Here is a 20,966-nt window from a genome sequence, read left to right on the forward strand (position 1 = left end):
GAAATAGGATATAGTGTCGTGAATCGTATTTGGACGGTAGAAGGGGCACTATACGATATATGAGCTTTGGACAAGCCGGGTTCCACCTCGTCTGCAATCTCGTCGCCCTGCCCGTCCACGGTCGCTTCTGTTTCTCATCGGCATTGTCCTCATGGCTATTAGAAATGGGTGATGACCCGGCAATCAAGTTAAGCTTTCAATTACTGCAAGAGCGACCAGCTTCGGTCATCCCACTGCCGTCTCAAAGTATGTGCGCCCAATACTAAACTTCTATCTCTGGGTCAAGGAGTTCCTGCCCAGTGTGTTACCTAGAAGTCCCTTATTTATGAGTCACCCTCGTATTCTCCTGGTGTTTGAGTCTTCCCACAGCACATCTCTCATACCTGACAGCTATCCTCCCTCACAAAAAGCACTTCAGTATAATGCCATCTTGATTTCTATACCAGTCTCCCCGCCATGCGCTCAATTTGGAACACTCTGATTTCGGTTTCTCTACCCTATTCATTACTCTTACGACTGTCGTTATCGCTATCGTTGTCGTCACTGCCTCCGTCGACCTCTACGATTCCAACCACAAACGAGCAACACAAAGCCCTGAGCCCCCTGGAAGCCTTTAAGACCAAGAAAGACAGGCTACAGAGAGCCGAAACTGAGAGGAAGATATCGCTACGAGATTTCGAGCGCACAGCCTCTGAATGGGAACAAACCGACAAGGTACAATCAATCTTCCAGCAAATCAAGGCACAAGAGACTACTGTGCGGCTGTACCAACCCCAGGCGGACGAGCTGGGGCCACAATACGGAGGGGGTTCACTTCTGGTCCTTAGGGATGAACTAGGGCGCCCATTCTGGGGAACACCAGGCAGATATATGCCTAGAAACATGGTTCTCGCACTGGTCGAGGAACTGGGTCACGACTATAAGGGCATTCTGGCGGGGGCTACTTGTAGTAGGGGGATTCAAAGCTGTTTATAGAAGCAGCTGCGAAACAGATCCATCAAAGGCCAGCATTAAAAAAATGTCCCTGTGTGGTGTGGTTCCACCTATGTGTATCTTATATATATAATTGCTGGTGGTGGTACCTCCTCCCAGTACTTCCTGTGACTTCCTAACAAGCTGTCAATAAACCTACTGCGCCGTAGCTAGCGCCGTGACAACGACAGGGAAATAGTGGGCTGAACCGGCCAGGCTAGGATTGCTTTAAGAGTATGACACTAAGAAATGCTATCATGCTGAATAAAGGCAAAGAGCATGCTAGGAATAATTATCTACAAAGCTGTTATACTAGAACATAGAAATGAAAAGCAAACGCGAACAAAAAGCCGACGGTATAGAAAATGTCGGACTTGTTAACATAATAACATTACAGATAGAAATAGAGGGAATGGGTCACCGGGAAGAGCAGGTGATATGACACCTGTTGTCTATGATCAAAGAATATTGTTACCGTGAAGAATTAGAAGCTTAAATGTATAACATCAGACACTATCCCATTTGGACAGACCGGCAGGTCAAGGGTTTATCGAGAGGAATGGGTATTTCGCAACCATTCAGTGAATTTTGATACAGCCATCCACCGATGGGATAGCCCATTCTACGAGGGATATTAGAAGAGCTTAGGGTGATAAGCAAGAATAGGGAGTTACAGACCTTCTTTTCGGTATTCATTTCGGCCAGTGTCTGCCCATCAACCTCAAATATTGGTTCCCAGCCTGTTTACGGTTATTACGGTACTCACGCCGTTGATTCTTGCCTTACCAAAAGATGAAACGCCCCGTGGCAAGACTATCCGACCCTGCCTTGACGTTAGCGCATTCCATTTTGGAATTTCACCCTCGTGGATGCTGGGGGCGAGGCATACCAAGAGCCTCCCTTGAAAAATCATTGGCTCCGATTCCGGCCCCGGAGAATACCCAAGTGTGCATACGGCTTCAGCAGTTTTATCCTCATACGGTTCCAACAGTTTACATAAACCAACATTGCCGAGGGCCTCGATAAAAGGTTTCCTGTTGTATGAGCATATCATGTCAGTCAGAAGCACTATCCGTGTGTACATAAAACAGTACTAACACGTATGGACCGGGCAGTTTGTTCAGCGCATGCATCTCCAGTGCCGAATCCTCCACCAGGACGGGGCCATGGACCTTGTAACATCATGGGTTAAAGTCAACTAAGTCATTTCTCCTGGACACAGCGTACCTTTTGCGCAGCGACACGACATTTCTCTCGTGTAATCTCTTCGAGGGTGCCCTGGATCTCTGGTAGATCAAGAGACGCCGTCTTAATCACAGCACTGCACCCAAGTATAGCCTTTACCTCTGATATCTTGTGCTGGTTCCCGGTGACAAAAACTAGATTCGCCATGGCTGAGTTTCAGCGACCGAACGGCAGCTTGATGGCTCAGTTCTTCCCACGTTAGAAACACGACAACAAACCTGGACGCCTAAGGCTGAAAGAATACCACTTTCGGCAAAGAGCCCCACCATGACGAGGTTAGCCAATGGGCTTCTTTCCGAGGTCCCTCTTAGTAATTAGTCCTGCGTCTGCCTCCAGATGCAAACAAGGGGAAACAACGAACTGACCATATTCAACAGGGTTGAAAATAGTACCTACTTGGGCCAGGAGAGTTGCCATTTCGTCACTATCAATACTCATTACCACGACTACCGAGTACGGGTTCGCAAACACGTTCGTATAGAACCACATTCAATCTCCCAACTGCCACATTATATACACTACGAAATAGAATATCTTTTCTTCATCCCATCAATGGCCAAACCTACCAGCCCCTTGACATTCCCTGCAGCTGTAATATCAGACAAATTGATCTGTATACCCAGCCGCTTTCTCGCCCACGCCCGGGCTTCAATGGCGATAAGAGAGTCGATCGGGATGGCAGCCAGCGCTCTCAAATCTGGTTTCACGGGGGCCTTGGAATTTGGCGTGTTGATCATGTGTCCTACTTTTACGATCAGAAATTCCTCCGTCGATGGGCGGTTGAGGACTTCCGGTTCGGACTCGACTTGCGCTACAAAGTCGACGATGTCGTCCACGGTATCGGGGCCTTGTTGTCGTCTCTGTGCGCGATTACTGAGTATTGCAAGTCGGGTGTCTCCCCGCTGGTTTATCCAAAGTGCTGTTGGCGTAAGACCTAGGATTATGTGATTGAAGTCGTATCGAGTAGGTGAGTCCTGTTGGGCGGATGAATGATATATCAAGGCCTCGACTGCATCTAGCATTTCCCGTTCTTTGATATATTGGAATTCGTGCCGGCCGCTGAATGCTTTGATCAGCTCGGGACTGCGACTCACGTACCCTATATCTGCTACCGGGCCGAGATCTAGAACAGAGGCTGGCTGGCCGAGAGAGTGCCTGTGCCTGGATAGAGCGTGGATGAAGGTATTTGCTGCGGAGTAGTTGCACTGGCCTGACATGCCGGCAATACCTGCAATGGACCCAAACATGACGAAAAAGTCTAGGGCTGTGTTTTGGAATGCCTGGTGCAGGTTCCATGTACCGCTGACCTTGGCCGTCAGTGGGATAGTCCAGTCTTCAAATGTCATGCGCTCGAAGGTTATGTCCTAGAAATATGATTAACCGGCAGTTGCTAATAGGGAGATTGCCATACCTTCAATGCCAAAGCGAGCTGGAAGACCCCCTTCACTGGCTTTGGGCTTTGCGATATAGCCTGTTGCACATCGGACATCTCGGCTGCTGTACCGTGGACAAATACCACTTCGCAGCCTTGACATTTGAGCTCTTCCTCAAAGTTATGATGCTCCTCGGTTGTACCTGCACTTGGTGAAAGATATACCAAACACCGAGCGCCCCTCTCCACCATCCAGTTGGACAGGGCGCGTCCTAAGCCACCTAGACCGCCGCTGAGAAGATACGCAGAGTCAGGTGAAAATGAAACTTCTGCACGAGTATCCTTTGTAGGTAGCGTATTGAGGTCCTCTGGCATTCGAACCAAAATCTTCCCGATATGCTGCCCCGTTTGCATATGACGGAATGCAGCCGGAACATCAGATGCGTCGAAGCAGGTTACTGGCGAGATGGGCCCTATAAGACCTTGCTTCACTGGAATGGAGCTGCCAGGTATTAGCATAATGACAAACAGACCTTGGGTATAACATACAAATCAGCGGACTGATCCTTGGCTTCTTCCATATACTCTCCCAAGTCCACTGTGACGAAGGATCGTCGTCCGGCAAAGTGCTTCATCGGGAGCATCGCGTCCGCCAGTACATCCCTTCTGCTGATATCGAACATTGTTCCGCCAGGGGCTACGCACTTCCATGATGTTTGCAGTAGCTCGCCGCTCAGTGAGCTCAACACGATGTCGACTCCACGGCCACCCGTCTCGCGCATTAGGCCGGTGTAGAATGACGAATCGCGCGAGTGGAAGATATCAGATCGTGGAATACCGAATGTATCCATTAAATACTGTACCTTCGTTTCATTCCCAACGGTGGCATATATCTATTGTCGTTAGGAATAGTGACTGCCAGGAGACTTATTAGAGTTACCTTAGCCCCTATGCCTTTGCATATCCTGATAGCCGCGATGCCAACGCCGCCGGCTGCTGCGTGGATCAATACTGACTACGCAAGTGGTTAATGAAATATCCGTTCTTGGTAATTATGATGGCGCATACCTGACCACGTTGCAGATTTCCCATTCTCAAAAGGCATTGAGCTGCAGTTAGAGACACAATTGGGGTCGTCGCCCCGTCTTCGAGTGACCACTCCTCTGGCAGAGGTATCACCTTTAGGCAGGGTACTATAAGATGTGTCGCGAAGCATCCAGGCCCCAGGAATATCACTCTGTCTCCGGGTTTGATACTAGATACGCCGGGTCCGACTGCCTCAACCACCCCGCTTCCTTCTAAGCCTAGTTGGTCTGGTGTTGCAATAAGGCCAAGAGCAGTGATAATGTCCTGGCTTTGTGTTAAAATTGCGATTTGGTAGAGAGCGTCTGATTACCTTGAAATTTAGGCCAATGTATGCGACCTTGATGAGAACCTCTCCAGCCTTCGGGTTGGAAAGAGTATCTTCTCTCCAGAACAGCGAGTCCAGGAGTCCTGTCGACTCAATACCTAACCTCCTAGATGTGGAATCCCTCACAGGGCTCTCCAGCTCCTTTCCCATATCCACAGTCTCGAACCTCCCAACGTGAATTACCCCGTTGCGGAGCACATATTCCTCCCGCCGGGATTCATCTGACAGCTGTACGCGACTCAGCTGGTCATACACCCGTAGTAAATGGCAGATATTGTCCTGACCAAACTCATCAACGTCAAGCACAGATAGACTAGTGCCATCCGTATGAGCTTCTCCATGCAGCGCGCGCAGAAAGCCATGTATTAGGCCATATCGTGGATCTGCACAGGCAATCTGGGATATCCTCGTCACCCACAGCACGCGTTTGATTGAAGGGCGTAGGAGAAATGACTTTAACTGCTCGAACGATTCTTCCGAGATATCGAAGAGGAATGGCCCTTCTGCGTCGAGGAGGGAGATGGTATCTCCCCCCCTAGGCGGGGGTTGGTCCAGTGTACATACGTTGGCTTGATACCCCTTCGATGTGAATCGCTTTACGACATCCTGGGTCCACTGGGATTGATTCTCAGGAACAAGTAGGTTCACTGTTTGCGTCGACGGTGCTGCCACCGGGCAGCGTGATACTAGGTTGACGAGCAGACTGGTCTGTTCGTGGATTGCAAAGTCGATGCCGTTGAATCCGGCGGCCTTCAGCTCCTGTCTCCATCGGTCTACAGAGACATAGGGTTTGTCAATGCGCTGGTCGCTTTCACCTATCCACCAGCCTGGAAGTAGGCCCTGTTTTAATTAGCACTCCTAGTCAGTCTTACGGTTAACGAAAGGCATACAAATATATACTCGGCCCCACGACATTCTGATTGAACTGTTAAAATGTTCCTGTATAATATATGTAAATATATTGGGAAACGTACCTTCAGCAAGCTCCTGTAGGAACAATCGACCACCCGGGGCGAGGAGTGATTTGATATTAGACAGTGATCTATTCAGGGTCGGCGTCGCATGGATAACCTGTTCAACCCTTTGAGACTTGAATATAATCAAAAGGTAGAAGGGAACATACATTAGAAGCAATAACCAGATCATACCTGGCCAACTCAATCCCCTGCGCCGTAGGATCCTCGCTGATATTCAACACCGCGTACTCCATCCCATCATACCTCGCGAACCTTTCCCTCGCCGCCGCCAGGAAACCGGCCGAGATGTCGCTAAACGTGTACTTGGAATATAAGCGACTCCCATCCGGCGCGTGGAGGTATTCCAGAAAACGAGCGGTTGCGCTTCCCGTTCCAGCGCCTACTTCTAGGATATTTAATTCCGGGTTCGAGTGGCCCAGCGTTGTGAAGAACTCGTTGCATGAGTCGAAAGATAAGAGCACATCGTAGACGTCTTTTAACCCGTCGTCTTCCATCAGGAGATGGAGGGCATTAACTGTGCCATAAAAAATGTCCACGATGTTATCCAAGACCCGATGCATGCAGCCGACTAGGGGATTTAACTGAGAGTACTCATCGGTCTTCACGGTCAACCAATTCAGCATATCTATTGGAGTAGAGGAGTCAAAGGGGCAGTCCAGCGCGTATCCAAAGTCGGATAGTCTCCATGTTCCCTGTTTCTGGATCCTGGACTGATTGGCCCTCAGCCACCGCTTGTACTTGAGAAGGTGGTCCTCCGCAGGTCCTATGTCTTTTACTCGAGCTGCAGCTTCTGCTATAAAGAGGTCGACGACTCTGTCGCGGGCTTCGGTATCGAGTGTCAATGGTGGTGGTGCCTTTGCCATGGCTACAGCCGGTATAAAGTCAATATGAGGCATCCATACCGGCCTAGATGCAAGGTCATCCTGCTTATGATGTGCGCTGTCATCACCTATAATATGAAGCCTTGCGCCTGTAATTGACAGAACGAGTTCCTTTTGGTCTTGAGCCAGTGCGCCAACGTCCCCAATGATGAAATTTCCTTTTCCTGAGTCTGTCTGGGCTTGTACATGGAGCTCCTCAGTTTCCGGACCAATGAGGATATCCTCAAACAGAACAGGGAGACTCCGGATATTGATATTCCGGACCAGGCCTCGAAACATAGCTACTGAAAGCAGTTGCAAGCATCGGTCGATACTAGTCGGGTGCATTACATACCGGCTGGGTGACACTCTGGCCGTCTTTACCGTGCTCTTTGCTATGTACTGCATCGGGTCAGCATAGATGTCGTCGAGGCCTCGGAATTCTCGGTTATAGTCCATTCCAATCTCCTTTAACCCCTTGTACCAGGATGTCGATGTAACGCGCCGCTTTAGTCGGGTGCCATCTATCAGTGGCATACATGACGGAACTGACGCTGGAGCAACTCGCACTTGGCCGATGCATAGTCGTAGCGCTTCACCGGTCTGGACAGAAGTAATCGAGAAGTCATACCAATCCGAATCCTGGATATCGGAAATCCGAGATGGCCTTAGGTTGGTGATAAGTTCTACCGAGTCGTTGCTGTCGATGAACAGGGCGTTTTTGAGAACTAAATGGCTAATCTGATACCTGACGCTCGCTGAATTGGTGATTTGTTGAACTGCCTCCCCTGCCATTGCGATATATCCCGCCCCAGGGAACAGCGTCTTTCCTAGTACTCTATGGCCGTATAACCACGGAGCATCGTCAAGGGATAGTGTGTTGCGCCATGACGGTTCGAGGTCTGTGGACCCTAATACTCGAGAGCCGAGTAATTCATGGTGTGGATACTTGCGGAGTCTCCAGGCTTCGACTGCGGGTGTCTGGCTCCAATATCTGGTATCGTGCTGCCACGGGTATGGAGGTAAATCTAGAAGGAGGTTTCCCTCGCCGTTTATTGCACGGAAGTTGATGGCTCCTCCAGTATTGTATATGTTTCCCGCAGTGTAGAGCACAGATGTCTTAGGGTCTTCTCCTCGGACTAGGGATGGTATATAAGAGCAGGACTCCCCGTGTTGATGCTCCGAGAGGATCTGTCGTATTGGTCCGGAGAGGGCTGAATGAGGTCCAATCTCAAGGAATATCCTACCTGACTCTTCCTCAGCGTCTAGTATCGCATTCATTGCAGTTAAGAAGAGCACAGGAGACTCTAGGTTGCGTCGCCAGTATTTAACATCCAGCGCAGATGGGTCGGTAATGCGTGCGCCAGTGACAGAGGAAAAGAATGGTATCATAGACAAAGTATCCGTACTCCTTGAAGACAAGCTCTGAAGTGAGGCTTCGTAGTCGTCAGCGGCGTCCTGCATATGGGGGGAGTGATAGGCTTTGTCGACCCGGAGCAAACGGCAGAGAGCGTCAGGGTCATCGGCTTTTATTCGTTCCATAATACTATCCAGTGCATCTGGGTCCCCAGATAATGTAACACTGTGCTGACTGTTCTCGCACGCAATCACCACACCATTTGCCAGGTAGGGAGTAACTTGCTCGCGGCCCATACTGATGGCTGCCATACCCCCTTGGCGTTGCACTTTCTGCAGGATCTGGCCACGATGGTAGGCGACTTTAATAGCATCTTCCGCAGTCAAAGCCCGGGCCGCATACGCTGCTGCTATTTCACCACTGGAATGGCCGATGACAGACGCCAGCGTAATCCCCCAGTGCTCCAGAAGATCCACGAGGCCGATTTGAATGGCGCAGCATAACGGTTGTGCAAATGCTGCAGCGTTCAATTCCGAGCTGTTACTATTACAGAGAAGGTCTGTCTGATATGTCAGCGCATATTATTTACTCTCTGACGGGATGTCAACCTTGCAAGCTCCAATTTGGTGGATGCTCGATTTCCTGAAGAGCATGGTCAAGCAGCTGGATACTCGATCGGAACCGATGAAAGGAATGTATCAGCGACTTCCCCATTTCTGGCCACTGGGCTCCCTGGCCTGTAAAAACAAATATGATCTCTGGTTTGCATCCAGGGCTCGCAGTGCTTATATTAAACGAACCGGTTGCGGATTCATTGGTGGCCAGCATGAAGGCCCGGCGTTCGAGGTGTTCTCGACGCTCTCCCAGTGTGAATGCTAGGTCGGCAATGGAGATTGGATTTGATTGAATATAAGCTTCAATATGTTCTATTCGTTTGTGGAGGGACTTTTCGCTGCTGGCTGAGACTACGACTAGCCGGGGATGCGTTGGGTCCGGAACAGGTCGAGCAACAGTACTGTCCAGTCCAAAAGAGGAGGCCGAATCTAAAATAACCTGGCAAATAGTTAGTCTTTCCTTGCTAGGGGTGTGATGGGTAATGATAGCTAACATGGGCATTTGTTCCCCCTACACCGAAATTATTCACGCTGATTCTCTCTTTCCGGCCCTGTGGCCATGGCATCTCATCAGTAGGAACTATCAAACCGGCACCCTCGAATGGAACTTCACTCGATTAGAAAATGGTCTATTCTTGATCTTTGGGAGTGGCTTACTCCTTGGATTGGGCTCTACCATATGGATATGCGGTAGTATGGTCTTCTTCTCCAGGGACACCACTGCCTTGATAAGACTCGTAATGCCCGAAGTACCCTCCGAATGGCCAAAGTTTGGTTTAACCTAGAATTGCCTATTAGCTGGGATATTTAACGAGATCAGGCCACAAACCGATCCAATGTGAACGCCGTTTGGGAACACCTTCGCCACTGCAGCCATCTCTGCAACGTCTCCCGCCATCGTGCCAGTCCCGTGGCTTTCGAAATATGCCGTTTCGTGTATGTCGTCAATACCAGCCTTCCTATATGCATGCCGAATAAGCTCTTCTTGGGCATCTGCTGAGGGTGTCGAAAGAACCAGTGTCCGCCCATCATTATTTACAGTTGTTGCGCGGATGACAGCGCGGACTCGGTCCCCATTTCGTACAGCATCGTCCAGCGGCTTTATCAAAACGGCATTCACGGCTTCTGCGCGCCCAAAGCCGTCGGCTGATGCGTCGAATGTCTTGCATTGTCCTGAGGGAGACAGCACTCCAATACTTGCCAGGTTCATGTGTAATGTCGGAGTGAGAATCAGATTGGCGCCGCCTACAAGTGCGGACGAACATTCACCAGAGCATATGGCCTGACAGGCTTCATGCAGGGCAACCATGGACGAGGAGCATGCGGTTTCAATAGTCATCCTACCTGAAGTTAACAGAGATAGGGATAGCAGTATAAATACTCACGTCGGTCCATGCAGGTCCAAGTTCCACGCGATATAACTAGACAAGAAGAAACCCCCTGCTGCTGCCCCAATCATTGGATTGCGATGTTGGCCATCCTTCAGTGTGAGCTCTGCCCAATCGGCACCCCAAGCAACAATATAACACCCTATCCTTTGGCCACGGTATCTCGTCTGGCCTGCATTCTCGAGGCATTCGTAAGCCACTTCGAGTAGGAGTCTCGCGCGAGGATCCGAGCCAGCAGCCTCCACTTCAGATAATCCAAAGAACGAAGCATCCATCATGGCGATATCGTCGTCGATGAAATACGCTTTCTGGTTCTTCATCGAGTATGGTATGTCTCCGTCATTGTGAAATCCATTGATGCTGAATCTCGATAAGGGGACATCGCATAGCCCGTCTTTTCGGTCCCGGAGAAATTCATATATATCTGGAATGGAATTTACTCCCCCCGGCAGCCTCGCAGCCATACCGACAATGGCTATGGGGGGAGGCTTATCATGAAGAATTTTAGCAGAGGATGCAGTGGGCGACTGCTGCTTTCTTTCTGTTCCATTTGATATGGGGAGGTCCCTCACGTCAACCTTGATCTCGCCATTTTTATCCATTTGGTGCAGTGTGAACACAAGTAGTGTCAGTCTGACTGGATTTATTACGGAGCGTTATCATGAGATATCGAGGGACGGCCGCGACTTCGACGGGCATAATGTAAGTTTTATCCATCTCTCTGGAGTCCAGGGGGTTTATTTGACGGGAATCATTATCACTGCTGAGCAACTTTGCATCGCTCATTGGCCATTTACAGTTGTATCGGGCGTCGCTATTAGCCACGCTTATGTCTGTTTCCAGGTCTGTGCATTGTATAAGCATGGCCAGAACTGCCTGGCGCGATTTCGTGGGCGGCCGGATGCATCCAGGCCTACTGGGGCTGGACTGTATCGCACAAAGAAGCTAAATATGGATATATAGTGTGGGATGACCAGACTGCAATATATTACACAGTCTGTGCTCGTACTACAAGCTCTGAGCTTTGTACCCCGCGCCTGCTGCACCATGTGCTTCTTAAGGAGTAAGCTCTGCTAATGGCTTGTGCAATCCGTCTCTATACGCTTTCTTCATGGGACGGACAAGCGGCACGCACGTCTTCCGTTAATAAATTTCTTATCAAGCTACACGCACATTCTTTCCTTTCAGATTCCTCGGTACCGGCCTAGCAAGCAGCCCTAGCTGAACAGGATGCAATCTGCCGTACCACCAGACGAATATACCCAGAATTTCAAGGGCCAGGTTGTCCTTCTCACCGGGGCTACTGGTAGCCTGGGCGGCTGCCTTCTGTACAAACTAGCCACACAATTACCTACGAAGAAGGTATTCGCCTTATGTCGAGGCTCTGTCGGTGAAGCGATCCGTAAGTGGGAATCAAGCATGCCGCAGCAAATGGACGATATCCTCGACTCTGGCAAGGTTGAGTTGATCACTGGAGACCTGTCCAGACCAGGCCTTGGAATAGACCCCGTCATCCGCTACAGAATGCGCAATGAAGTGACTTCGGTCATCAACACAGTCGCAAATATCTCCTTGGTCGAGGACCTAGCCAAGTCCGTTCGGGACAATTGCCAGACAGCTATGGCACTGTTCCAAATGGCATCTGAATTCCCCCACATTCAGCTATTCATCCACTTCTCCAGTCTGGCTGTGAATAGTTTTCTCCCAGCTGGTGTCGTCGAAGAGCGCCTGTATCCAGCACCAAACCCCAACCCCGACCCAGTGGAGGACCTCGCCGGGTATCCAGGCGCAGACTCCTCCAAGTTACCCGCAGACGAGAGATACGCCTGGCCATACGGGCAGGCGAAGCATCTAGCAGAGCGCCTACTTCTTCGTCAGCCCTGTCCTATCCCACTATTGATTATACGACCATCCGCCATTGGACCAGCCATCGCAGAGCCTTTCGCCTTGTATGGTCCCGAGAAAGCAATCCCCATGCACACCCTTCTTCTCTGCTTCAGCATGTCGGACCTCGACCGTGTTGGAAGCTCGGACCACATTTTCGAGGAAGTCCCCGTCGACCTCGTGGCCAACTGCTGTCTGCTTCACCTGGCAAATAAAACCACGGGTGTTGTGCATTGTGCCTCGCCGCTGTACGTCCGCCAGACAGCGGCTGATTTCATGGCCACTGCGAAACAATGTATTTCTGCGTCAGATATTGCTGCCCTTTTCAGAAAGCCGCGGTCTTCTACGGCTCTCATGTGGCAGACCAAGTATAAGGTGGAGAATATGGAGGAGGCAATATCCTGGGATGTCGAGTGCAAGCGATCCGAGTATCAGAAGCTGGTCACAGGCCCGTTGGCTCTTTGCCCGGTCGGACATAATCCTCAGTTACACCTGGAGCAGCGAATTCAGAGGATGTATCGAGTACTGGTAGATAACGGAGAGAACTCTAGTTAGGTAGTCTTTCTGCCTACTTGGGGGTACATCGATGTCTTAGTATATGTACCGGTACAGGAGACAAGAGCATAGCCACGCGCAGGTGCTTATGACGGTTATAAACTAAATGTATGACAATTACACAAGTCCTTCTGCATTTCTATCACAACATGGTGGTGGATAACAACGCCATGTAGGCAACCGCATACTTGTAACCTTGCACCAACACATGAATAACAGACATAATCAAACCGGGCACTTTCTCATCGTCACAAGCTTGTGGTCCTGTCTAGGTATAGAGCAGGCACACCAACCTATTTCTGCGCAACAGCCACCCATGCAAGCATCTCTATCCTTGCCGTTTCCCTCTCATCTTCGCTCAGACTATTGCGCAGCTCTCTAACCCATTTCTCCTTGTCGTCATCGGTCCATCCATTCGTAACATGTCCCTCAAAGGACGCCTTCATGATATCGATCAAATCATCCAAATCCTTTCCCTTGTACCCGACAGTCCGTTCCTGAATCTGGATATTCTCGCTGTGAAACCCTCCCCTCTCCAGCACCTCAATCAGCTTCTCCCTCGTGAGCCACTCCTCTGGCATGGGTATTTCCCACGGCTTCGAGTCTGGGCGAACCCTCAGCTGAGCTTCCTGGACTGGCCTGAGATATCCAAGCTTCGACCAAGTCGAGATAAACGCAGTCCCTCCGACCTTCAATGTGCGATACACATGAGCCGCGGCCTTCTCAGCCTGTGGAAAGAACGGAAACCCTAAATTCGTATACGAATGTGTAAAGGTGTTATCAGGGTACGTCAAATCTTCCGCATCCATAACACAGATTGTCAAGTCGTTGTCGCCCTCGTTTAACCAACCTTTCGCCCGAGCCAGGGCACTGAAATTGGCAATCATGGATGGCGCGAGGTCTGCGGCATATACCCTGGGCTTTGCGTTGGGAAACAGATCCAGGATCTCAGATGTCATTATACCCGTTCCACAGGCGTTGTCGAGGATTATAGATGATGCATCGAGCTTTGGTTCAAGGGTGAGTAGGAACTGCGCGACTTCTCTGGTACATCCGCCGGTCATTCGCTCGTATGCATTGCTGGACTTGTCGAATGTTGCTGCTGCAGTGCCAGGTGCTGGGGTTTGTGCTGAGGACATCTTCTTAGATACGGTATATACTTGTAGACCTTTTGAATGAGCTCGCTATTGCTTTGCCTAATGCCAACCATCGTTTTCAAAGCTGGTATATATGGTAGAACTGCACCACCAAGGTACGCGCGTGGCTGAGACAGATGAGGGGCTTCGTCCAATACTAGTTTTACTTTCAGCATCTGGTTCGTATCCATATATCACTGTCTCTTGTAACAACCTTTGGTTGATTATTGGCCATTAGGTCGGACCGAGGTCGATGGGGCAGTTCGAGCAATCTAACGTGGTCAAATATACGACACTGATATGCATCTTCGACGAAAGAAACATCCAGTATTGCAATTACAAAAGACTTGCAACGCTTATGTGGACTTGATACGTTAAGCAAAGATTCACTTGTTTAGACAAATGAACAGTATATAACACTCGGCCAGAATTAGATCGTGACAGGAACAAAAATGGATCTTAGACCCTGCTCACGAAGACTTCTTCGATAGAAGCTCGCGTATCTCAGGATACTCTTGCGCCAGCTTCATCAGCTGCGCCCGTTGCTCGTCCTTATCCTCAATTTGTCGAACTTGCGTGAACTTCATGATCATTTCCTTTCGATGGTCATCGTCCGCTGAGCCAGATTGGTCTTGTTGAGGGGTTGGTAGGCTGATTGTCTCATTGAACACCTTGAGTGGCTATTTATGATCAGTCCATGGCCTCTAAAATACCAGAAAATGGAATCTTACTGTGCTTCTGAGTCTGCTGAAATGCCGGACGTTGTACTCAACGCCCGCAAATGAAACAACGTAGCCCTCGCTTTTCTGCATGCCATCAGTACCGAACAGTTGGTAGAGGATTCACCTGCAAATACCTCGTTCTTGGGATATGTCCACCACCCCTCACGCTTCAGTTTCTCAGACGCCCCGACGCCTGCGCCCAGCTTGCCGATTCCCGTAGCCCCCAAGTCGAACGATACGTCGATTTCCTGGCTCTTCCCGCTGGTCATCTTGACGGCGCACTCGTCCGTGACCCATACTCCCATAATCGTCCACAGTCCCTGCGTCGCGATATCACTTCTTTTGTCAACCAGTGTTTTGGCGTTATCCTCCACCCAGACCTTAATCGGCCCCTTAAAGTCACCCTGGAACCGATGGTTCCGCACCACAGACGACGTGATCAGCGCCGCACTGCCCGTCTCCGACGAGCTCGTTTTAACCTGCGCTGACGCTTCAACAGGCGCAGCAGCCATGGCACCGCTGGCTTCAGTTGTGAGACGCGCACTCCGACCTGACTCGGTCTCGGCGGATCCGGCCTCCCACTGGGTCTCGCGGACATCGCGCAGCTTCAGGTCCTGGTTAAACGGCTTGAATCCGTCCGCTTCGGCCCGCCCTTTCTCGAATAGGTTTGTGATTTCGTTCCATTCGCCTGTGCGGTCGAAGTAGCCGACCGAACCGAGTCGCAGGGTCGAGAACCATTGGGGGATGAAGAGGAAAGTCCCGAAGGAGGTTTCCCGGCCCATGATGTCCGCGTACTCTTTGCTTTGGCCGGACATGGTGGTGTATGGCTATGTATCAGTGCGAAGAGAAATTCGATTTCTTTCAGTGATTGACCAGCAGCAACGCACGACGGGCGGCATCTAGCTTAAATGTTGGGGAGCCAGAGTGGGAAGCACGAACAGCACTAACATGATCCAATGCCAACAAAACATTCGGTAAAGATCTTCTTGACGGTGGAGCACGTACATCATGGCACATCGGGTTCTTGTAGATCGAACCTTAATAAGCGCCACTGGAGGAGCACAAAAGCTGCTTTTCAGGCATTTAGCTGGCTTATGCAACTTCGGATGACCACATTCTCTCTCCCGAAGGAAACTGGCTTGCATCTGTCCTTGTCAATCGTCATGTTTAATGGGTTCCTTCAGTCATGGACCCAGTCTGACCGTTCGAGGACATTCTGCAGCAAATCGACGATGTGACGACGATGCAGTTCCGGAAGGGTCATCCGCCTATTAGATTGACTGTTCATCCTCGTCTTGGGTAAACAAAAGAACAATTCAGCTGAGGTGCCACATGCACCCACTTGATTTCCTCCGCCCGCTTCCTCCACACACACTTACACTGCGAAACACCTCCTCCCGAACAACACTGCATTCGTACATGATACGTGGTTGCGTGTGATGGACTTGCGCTTCCTTGGGCAGAAGCCTGGGTTTCTCGCGTGTGATCTGTGATTGAGGCAGCTGCGGGGGTAAGAATGAGGAAAGGGGCGTTCGCTATTGAGACCCTCTATCAAGGAGGGGCTCGTCATGGACCACTTATCAATTTAAAATGTGGATTGCTGCGGGGCTTTTCCTCCAGTGCCACCTGTGCGAGATAGCCCCCACCTTCTGCATATCATTAAATAACAGAGTTGAACGTAGTACTGCTCATATCTGAGAAACGGGTGATAGAGCATTGGACGAAAGCGCAAAATATAACAACTGGGAGGGCAATAGCCTTGGTATCTATAAAGAATTCAGGTCTGTCTAGTTATATCTTGGAGGTTTTTGTATATAGCTCCCAGCTGATTGTCTTGCTGTTATATATAAGATCTATCTGAAAGCCGGTTAAACTCAATAAGAGTTACTAATGATTGAATCTATATTGAAGATCTTGGGGCTATTGGGACAGACTAATATATATTAAGTAGCAGAACGCAAATGCAAGATCTCCTATGCTCAAATGGAACAACCTACAGTAGTTAGGGCATAGCAGGCCAAACAATGATGAGCCTGTTAATAGCGTCCGCCATTATCTACGTCACTGTCTGGAACCATTTTCAAAACAGCCCATCGCCGCTTCGAAATCTCAATTCCCAGCACTCCTTCCTCGACATAGCGCCATTATTCCAATGCCGAATCTAATGAGTTCGTTAGGTGAATATGCCTCCAATTGCAGCATAACCTCTTCGTCGACTTCATGCCAGGAGCTGCACGTGACCAGATGCGCTTTTTTCGCGTTTTCTGCCAGCGATTAAATCTCACATCTCCCCTTTACGCAGACCAAAGATTTTATATTTTTCGTGCATAATGCGAGCATATCAGCCAGCATTATGTTGCATCCCTCAAAGATGACACTCCTGTGTCGACAGCAGCCACTGTTGAGAGTCCTGCGTACCAACACGGGCCTTCCGAGTCTCGCCGCACCTCGACCGGCTTACATTGACAGGAAGCACTCGTCCTCAACATGCAAGAAACAGGCCCAAGCTGCCCAGCATGATAATATACCAACACACAAACTCTCTCCCCTCCAGCGCAAGTTCTGGACCTGTCGCTCCACGTGGCGACGGGCGGGCATCAACACGCTGCGATGCCTGATCGGATGCTCCATCGGCGACTTTTCGGCCCTGTGGATGCTGCAGACTTATTTTCCCGCTCTGGGGATGGGGACTATCATGGCTGCATCGAGTATGTATCCCTTGCCACCTGCTTACTTGGAATGCGCTGGACTAACGCCAAACAGTGGCCTCAGGCATCACAACGTCCATCATACTGGAGACTGTCCTCCTTCGACGCGGCCCTGATAGGCTTTCGTGGTCGATGGCCGCTCGGACGGCAATGGGTATGAGCCTTGTCTCGATGCTGGCTATGGAGGCTGCGGAGAACCTGGTCGATTACCATCTTACTGGTGGTGTCGTGGCCCTCGATGACCCCCGCTTCTGGATGGCTGCTGTGGTGTCTGTTGGTGCTGGCTTTCTGGCGCCGCTGCCGTATAATTATTGGCGGTTGAGGAAGTTTGGGAAGGCTTGTCATTGATTATTTACTTAAGAATTGTATTTAATATGTTGGCAAATGTATCAATGAATCGCCACTCTGGGTGTTGAAAGACTATTTTAGGTTGAAGCTTACGCTGAATCGTCACTCAGATAGAGATTTATTAGAAGAGTTTCTCTCGAAGTTGCTAGGCCTCTGTCATTTGTTCCACAGATGCGATGTCAGACTGGGCAGTGGATTGCGGTGACCAACTTACGAAGCCCCGAGGGATTTCCACAGTAAATAGAATATGTGATTCTCCAGTGTTCCCTGGCCAGGAACATATTTTCCCAGCCCAAATATATATATCACCCACAATTTGTACCATATAGGTCTGTTGATTATTTTTGATACGATACCTCTACACTGAACCGCGTCGTTGTCTGTAGCAGCTGAACCGCAGCATATCACCCGAAATGGCAGTAAATCCTGTCAATATACAGTACTTTTCCATCCACAAAGAACAAGGTCCAGGGCCTCGACAGGTCTCAGCTCCCTGTAGATGGAGAGCTGAGCCTTCAGCGCACGTACCCCCTTGGCAGGATCCTCGGCTCCATGTACGACTGCGGCTTCAGTGTGGTTGCTAGATGCCACATGAGTGGTGCCTGTACATGCCGGACGTTCACGACCGGAGATAATATCTCTATGGAGTACGTCAACCTACCTCTTGGAGCTGAGGCTTTCGTCATAATCATGGCTGTGTCGGGGGCGCTGTAGCAATAGGTCTGTTTCCAGGGCCTAGATGACAACTCTTCGTCGTGACCAATGCAATCAGGACGGTAGGCTTGTCATTGAGGATATCCACCAAAGTTTGATGGTCTCAAACCCTACAAATATCCATTCTGGACCAGGTTGTCTCAGTACTCGTCCTGCGTATTCTCATAGCGGTTAGATGCCGCGCTTGCTCGTGCATTGAAGCAGTGTGCCCAGCCCGGCAGTCCTTTCTGAGGAATGTTGGATGGAATCCCAGACGCAAGGTGCAGATGGAATTCCCTGGTAGCCTCGCCGGTATTATTTCGGGGGAACTGAACTACTGTCGGAGTATCCCAAAACTAGCTTTCTTAGCGACGTGTGGCTCGCGATATCAGATTCCAGCCATGACCCCATTCATCTCTACGAAGGACTTTAACTTGACCACCAAGGTATCCACCTAATGCAGTTGACAGTTCTAAATTAGGAAAAGGCAGAGGCAGCAGAGGATAAGGCAGCCAGTGGCTTGCTAGAGACTCCATCACCAGCAGTGGATACCGATCATAGCGAACTGTACACTCGTGTAGGAGGCTGAACAGCCACTGCAAGGCGACCGAAAGACTCCGCCTCGCCCGATTGAAAGATGGACACGTCAATTCTCTTCACGCTGGCGTGAGGTGTCACTTCCCCACAGGTAAGCTGATGTCGATCATGGGCGGCCTTGACAAGGATCTAGTCCTGTTAAACTCAGTCTTAAATCCTTGTACTGGTGAAAGCCACTTACAGCCACCCGCTGTTGGGGAAGTATTAGTCAATGCTTGGCTCATTGTCCAAGGCTGTGGATTGAGCAGAAATTCCCTTTGCTTTCCTTCGCTCCCGTTGACAGGGATAATGCAAGATACCCCACAGATTCGAACTTGACACACGATATGCCGTAATAGGATCTTGCGTGGAGTCAAACTACAGGACTACCGAGATTCCTCTGGCTGTCAGGAGGCCTAGGATCTTAACTTTGTCACAGTGATGTATTTCCTTTACCCATGATATTGAACCAATTCCTCGCGATATTGAACAACCCCCACAAGGGCATACCGAATCCTGGGTGCCGTGTATTTCTGGGCTGCTAAACACAACATGGTTCGGGCGCTACTCATAGCCTTGCCGGCAGAGAAAACAAGACTTGTAATGCCGACGAGAGAACCAATTACACAGGGCTTAGTTCGCTGGGGGCCTTGACTAGGAATCATTCCAGTTATGCAGGGCGAGGATCAGTACCTGATCAAGATTGCTTCAATGGACGCCTTGATGCCTGTCACCGTGCTTTGGTGATATTTCCATGCTTCATACTCTGGGTCCAGTACCTTCTGCCCTAATATTGCTCAGCTGGGCATGGTGAAGGTATTGGATGTAGTGCATCCTCCTCGTCAGTCAACAATCCACCAAGGTGTACCATTGTTCTCTCGGTGTATGCAGCCAGGTTCCCCTTCTCAATTAGGATGCAAGCTGCGCTGGAAATACGGCGTCGAGTTCCAAAGATAGACGCCCAGCCCATCTTCATCCTGAATGGAGCGCCACGACCCAGAGTAAGCCCTCGATCTTGTATAGCAACAACGTATACCGCTCAGTCCGTGACAGCGAGGCTACATAGCCCCGTTTAGGCGGGCAACAACATCAGTGAGGTACTCACCGTCAGATTCAGCTTCAACAGCCCGTTCTGAGGCGTCGAAAAAGCTATATAAGGAGGCATCGAGCCCGTCAATATCCTCATTCTTCTCATCATCAACTCACTCTTCTCTCTACAGTCCAATTCAGATTTCAAATCTTTCCAGCCAACTTTCAAACTTTCAAACTTTCAAAATGAAGGCCGCTACCGTCATCTCTGCCCTTGCCATCGCCACCGGCGCCACTGCTGCCGGTGTCCAGTGTGGCCAGCAGTACGCCCCCGTTAGCAACATCAAGAACTGCATCAACTTCCTCAAGGACAAGGGTACTGCCGACTGCGAGGTTGGTGGCGGCAACGGTGGTTTCTGCAAGGATGGATCTGCTGTGATCCTGGGCCATGGTGTCAGGAAGACTAACTGGTATATTAACTCCCCTTCTGCCATGGACTTTATTGTATCTGAGTCTGACATGGTTCTCTCTAGCCAAAACATTGCTGCTGCCGCCGAGGCCATTCTCGGACAGTGCACCAACGCTGATGGCAAAAGCGCTGGAGGTAAGTAATTCAATTATTATTCCAACTTTGGTTCTTGTAGGATTCGTGGGCTGATTATTATCTCAGGACGCTCTACCATCGGTGGCAACGAGAACATCTACATCACCGTCGAGCGTGCTTAGATTGCTTGCACGCCTGCAAACAGTTAGGAATTCCCGGGGATTGGTGATTGAGATATAGAGTCATGGCTTTGTCGGATGGGGGTTGCTAGCAATGGTTGGGCTTTCACTCTTTTATAGGGTACTTGCAAGACGCCTAGAATGTTATTGACTTTTGATTTTTGCGATATCTCTGTGCCCTTCAAAGTAACCCGTAAATGGATCTCTGAGCATTTCTGACGGTAAGCCTGCTCAAGATGCCGATAAAATGGGACTATGGCAGTCTGAACCGATTGCACTTTGTAGAGTGGGTAAAGTAGCATTATTGCCGTACCTTACTAACCTTGCACTACAGATTTATGCTATTATCTTCAAAGGTCAACTTAGAGTCCAACCTTTATGCAGCCGCAGCCGCAC

The 20,966-nt window shown here is 50.0% G+C and overlaps 8 protein-coding genes across 8 annotated transcripts; 4 read left to right on the plus strand and 4 right to left on the minus strand.

The window, feature by feature from the left end:
* Positions 1-456: 456 nt before the first annotated feature.
* Positions 457-975, plus strand: ASPVEDRAFT_83375 (uncharacterized protein; the record flags this gene model as incomplete). Its single annotated transcript, XM_040817370.1, has 1 exon — positions 457-975. One exon carries the CDS (start codon positions 457-459, stop codon positions 973-975), a length of 519 nt encoding a protein of 172 aa, XP_040667613.1.
* Positions 976-1,173: 198 nt separating this feature from the next.
* ASPVEDRAFT_41427 (non-canonical purine NTP pyrophosphatase) lies at positions 1,174-2,410 on the minus strand. The gene is made up of 6 exons (XM_040812338.1): positions 2,200-2,410; positions 2,071-2,144; positions 1,862-2,006; positions 1,759-1,795; positions 1,651-1,712; positions 1,174-1,594 (listed from the first exon to the last, which is right to left on the minus strand). Exons 1-6 carry the CDS (start codon positions 2,362-2,364, stop codon positions 1,520-1,522), a joined length of 558 nt encoding a protein of 185 aa, XP_040667614.1. The 5' UTR covers positions 2,365-2,410; the 3' UTR covers positions 1,174-1,519.
* A 325-nt stretch (positions 2,411-2,735) lies between these two features.
* ASPVEDRAFT_62126 (type I polyketide synthase) lies at positions 2,736-10,798 on the minus strand (the record flags this gene model as incomplete). The annotated part of the gene is made up of 14 exons (XM_040815597.1): positions 2,736-3,581; positions 3,629-4,091; positions 4,139-4,482; positions 4,530-4,604; positions 4,658-4,939; positions 5,025-5,840; positions 5,891-5,916; positions 5,975-6,071; positions 6,124-8,753; positions 8,803-9,165; positions 9,326-9,415; positions 9,466-9,589; positions 9,638-10,004; positions 10,194-10,798. The coding sequence occupies 14 exons, from the start codon at positions 10,796-10,798 to the stop codon at positions 2,736-2,738; spliced, it is 7,128 nt and encodes a 2,375-aa protein (XP_040667615.1).
* A 628-nt stretch (positions 10,799-11,426) lies between these two features.
* On the plus strand, positions 11,427-12,635 carry ASPVEDRAFT_52706 (uncharacterized protein; the record flags this gene model as incomplete). The annotated part of the gene is made up of 1 exon (XM_040814685.1): positions 11,427-12,635. One exon carries the CDS (start codon positions 11,427-11,429, stop codon positions 12,633-12,635), a length of 1,209 nt encoding a protein of 402 aa, XP_040667616.1.
* An 80-nt stretch (positions 12,636-12,715) lies between these two features.
* On the minus strand, positions 12,716-13,833 carry ASPVEDRAFT_41428 (class I SAM-dependent methyltransferase). Its single transcript, XM_040812339.1, has one exon. It carries the CDS (start codon positions 13,772-13,774, stop codon positions 12,929-12,931), a length of 846 nt encoding a protein of 281 aa, XP_040667617.1. The 5' UTR covers positions 13,775-13,833; the 3' UTR covers positions 12,716-12,928.
* A 408-nt stretch (positions 13,834-14,241) lies between these two features.
* ASPVEDRAFT_83380 (uncharacterized protein) lies at positions 14,242-15,308 on the minus strand (the record flags this gene model as incomplete). The annotated part of the gene is made up of 3 exons (XM_040817371.1): positions 14,242-14,451; positions 14,503-14,577; positions 14,628-15,308. 3 exons carry the CDS (start codon positions 15,306-15,308, stop codon positions 14,242-14,244), a joined length of 966 nt encoding a protein of 321 aa, XP_040667618.1.
* A 1,556-nt stretch (positions 15,309-16,864) lies between these two features.
* On the plus strand, positions 16,865-17,549 carry ASPVEDRAFT_130291 (DUF4396 domain-containing protein; the record flags this gene model as incomplete). Its single annotated transcript, XM_040806705.1, has 2 exons — positions 16,865-17,201; positions 17,257-17,549. 2 exons carry the CDS (start codon positions 16,865-16,867, stop codon positions 17,547-17,549), a joined length of 630 nt encoding a protein of 209 aa, XP_040667619.1.
* Positions 17,550-20,032: 2,483 nt separating this feature from the next.
* Positions 20,033-20,648, plus strand: ASPVEDRAFT_167999 (uncharacterized protein). The gene is made up of 3 exons (XM_040808667.1): positions 20,033-20,317; positions 20,381-20,451; positions 20,518-20,648. The coding sequence occupies exons 1-3, from the start codon at positions 20,094-20,096 to the stop codon at positions 20,571-20,573; spliced, it is 351 nt and encodes a 116-aa protein (XP_040667620.1). The 5' UTR covers positions 20,033-20,093; the 3' UTR covers positions 20,574-20,648.
* The last annotated feature ends 318 nt before the right edge of the window (positions 20,649-20,966 follow it).

The sequence above is a fragment of the Aspergillus versicolor genome (genome assembly GCF_001890125.1).
Source record: "Aspergillus versicolor CBS 583.65 unplaced genomic scaffold ASPVEscaffold_4, whole genome shotgun sequence".
In the NCBI taxonomy this organism is placed as follows: Eukaryota; Fungi; Ascomycota; class Eurotiomycetes; order Eurotiales; family Aspergillaceae; genus Aspergillus; species Aspergillus versicolor.

Coding starts and splice junctions, on each gene's coding strand:
- ASPVEDRAFT_167999 (XM_040808667.1), top strand. CDS start 20,094: ATGAAGGCCGCTACCGTCATCTCTGCCCTTGCCATCGCCACCGGCGCC. Junction 20,318..20,380: donor GGTGTCAGGAAGACTAACTG/GTATATTAACTC, acceptor GGTTCTCTCTAG/CCAAAACATTGCTGCTGCCG. Junction 20,452..20,517: donor TGATGGCAAAAGCGCTGGAG/GTAAGTAATTCA, acceptor TTATTATCTCAG/GACGCTCTACCATCGGTGGC.
- ASPVEDRAFT_41427 (XM_040812338.1), bottom strand. CDS start 2,364: ATGGCGAATCTAGTTTTTGTCACCGGGAACCAGCACAAGATATCAGAG. Junction 1,796..1,861: donor TTTTTCAAGGGAGGCTCTTG/GTATGCCTCGCC, acceptor ACGTCAAGGCAG/GGTCGGATAGTCTTGCCACG. Junction 1,713..1,758: donor ACGGGGCGTTTCATCTTTTG/GTAAGGCAAGAA, acceptor AACCGTAAACAG/GCTGGGAACCAATATTTGAG.
- ASPVEDRAFT_41428 (XM_040812339.1), bottom strand. CDS start 13,774: ATGTCCTCAGCACAAACCCCAGCACCTGGCACTGCAGCAGCAACATTC.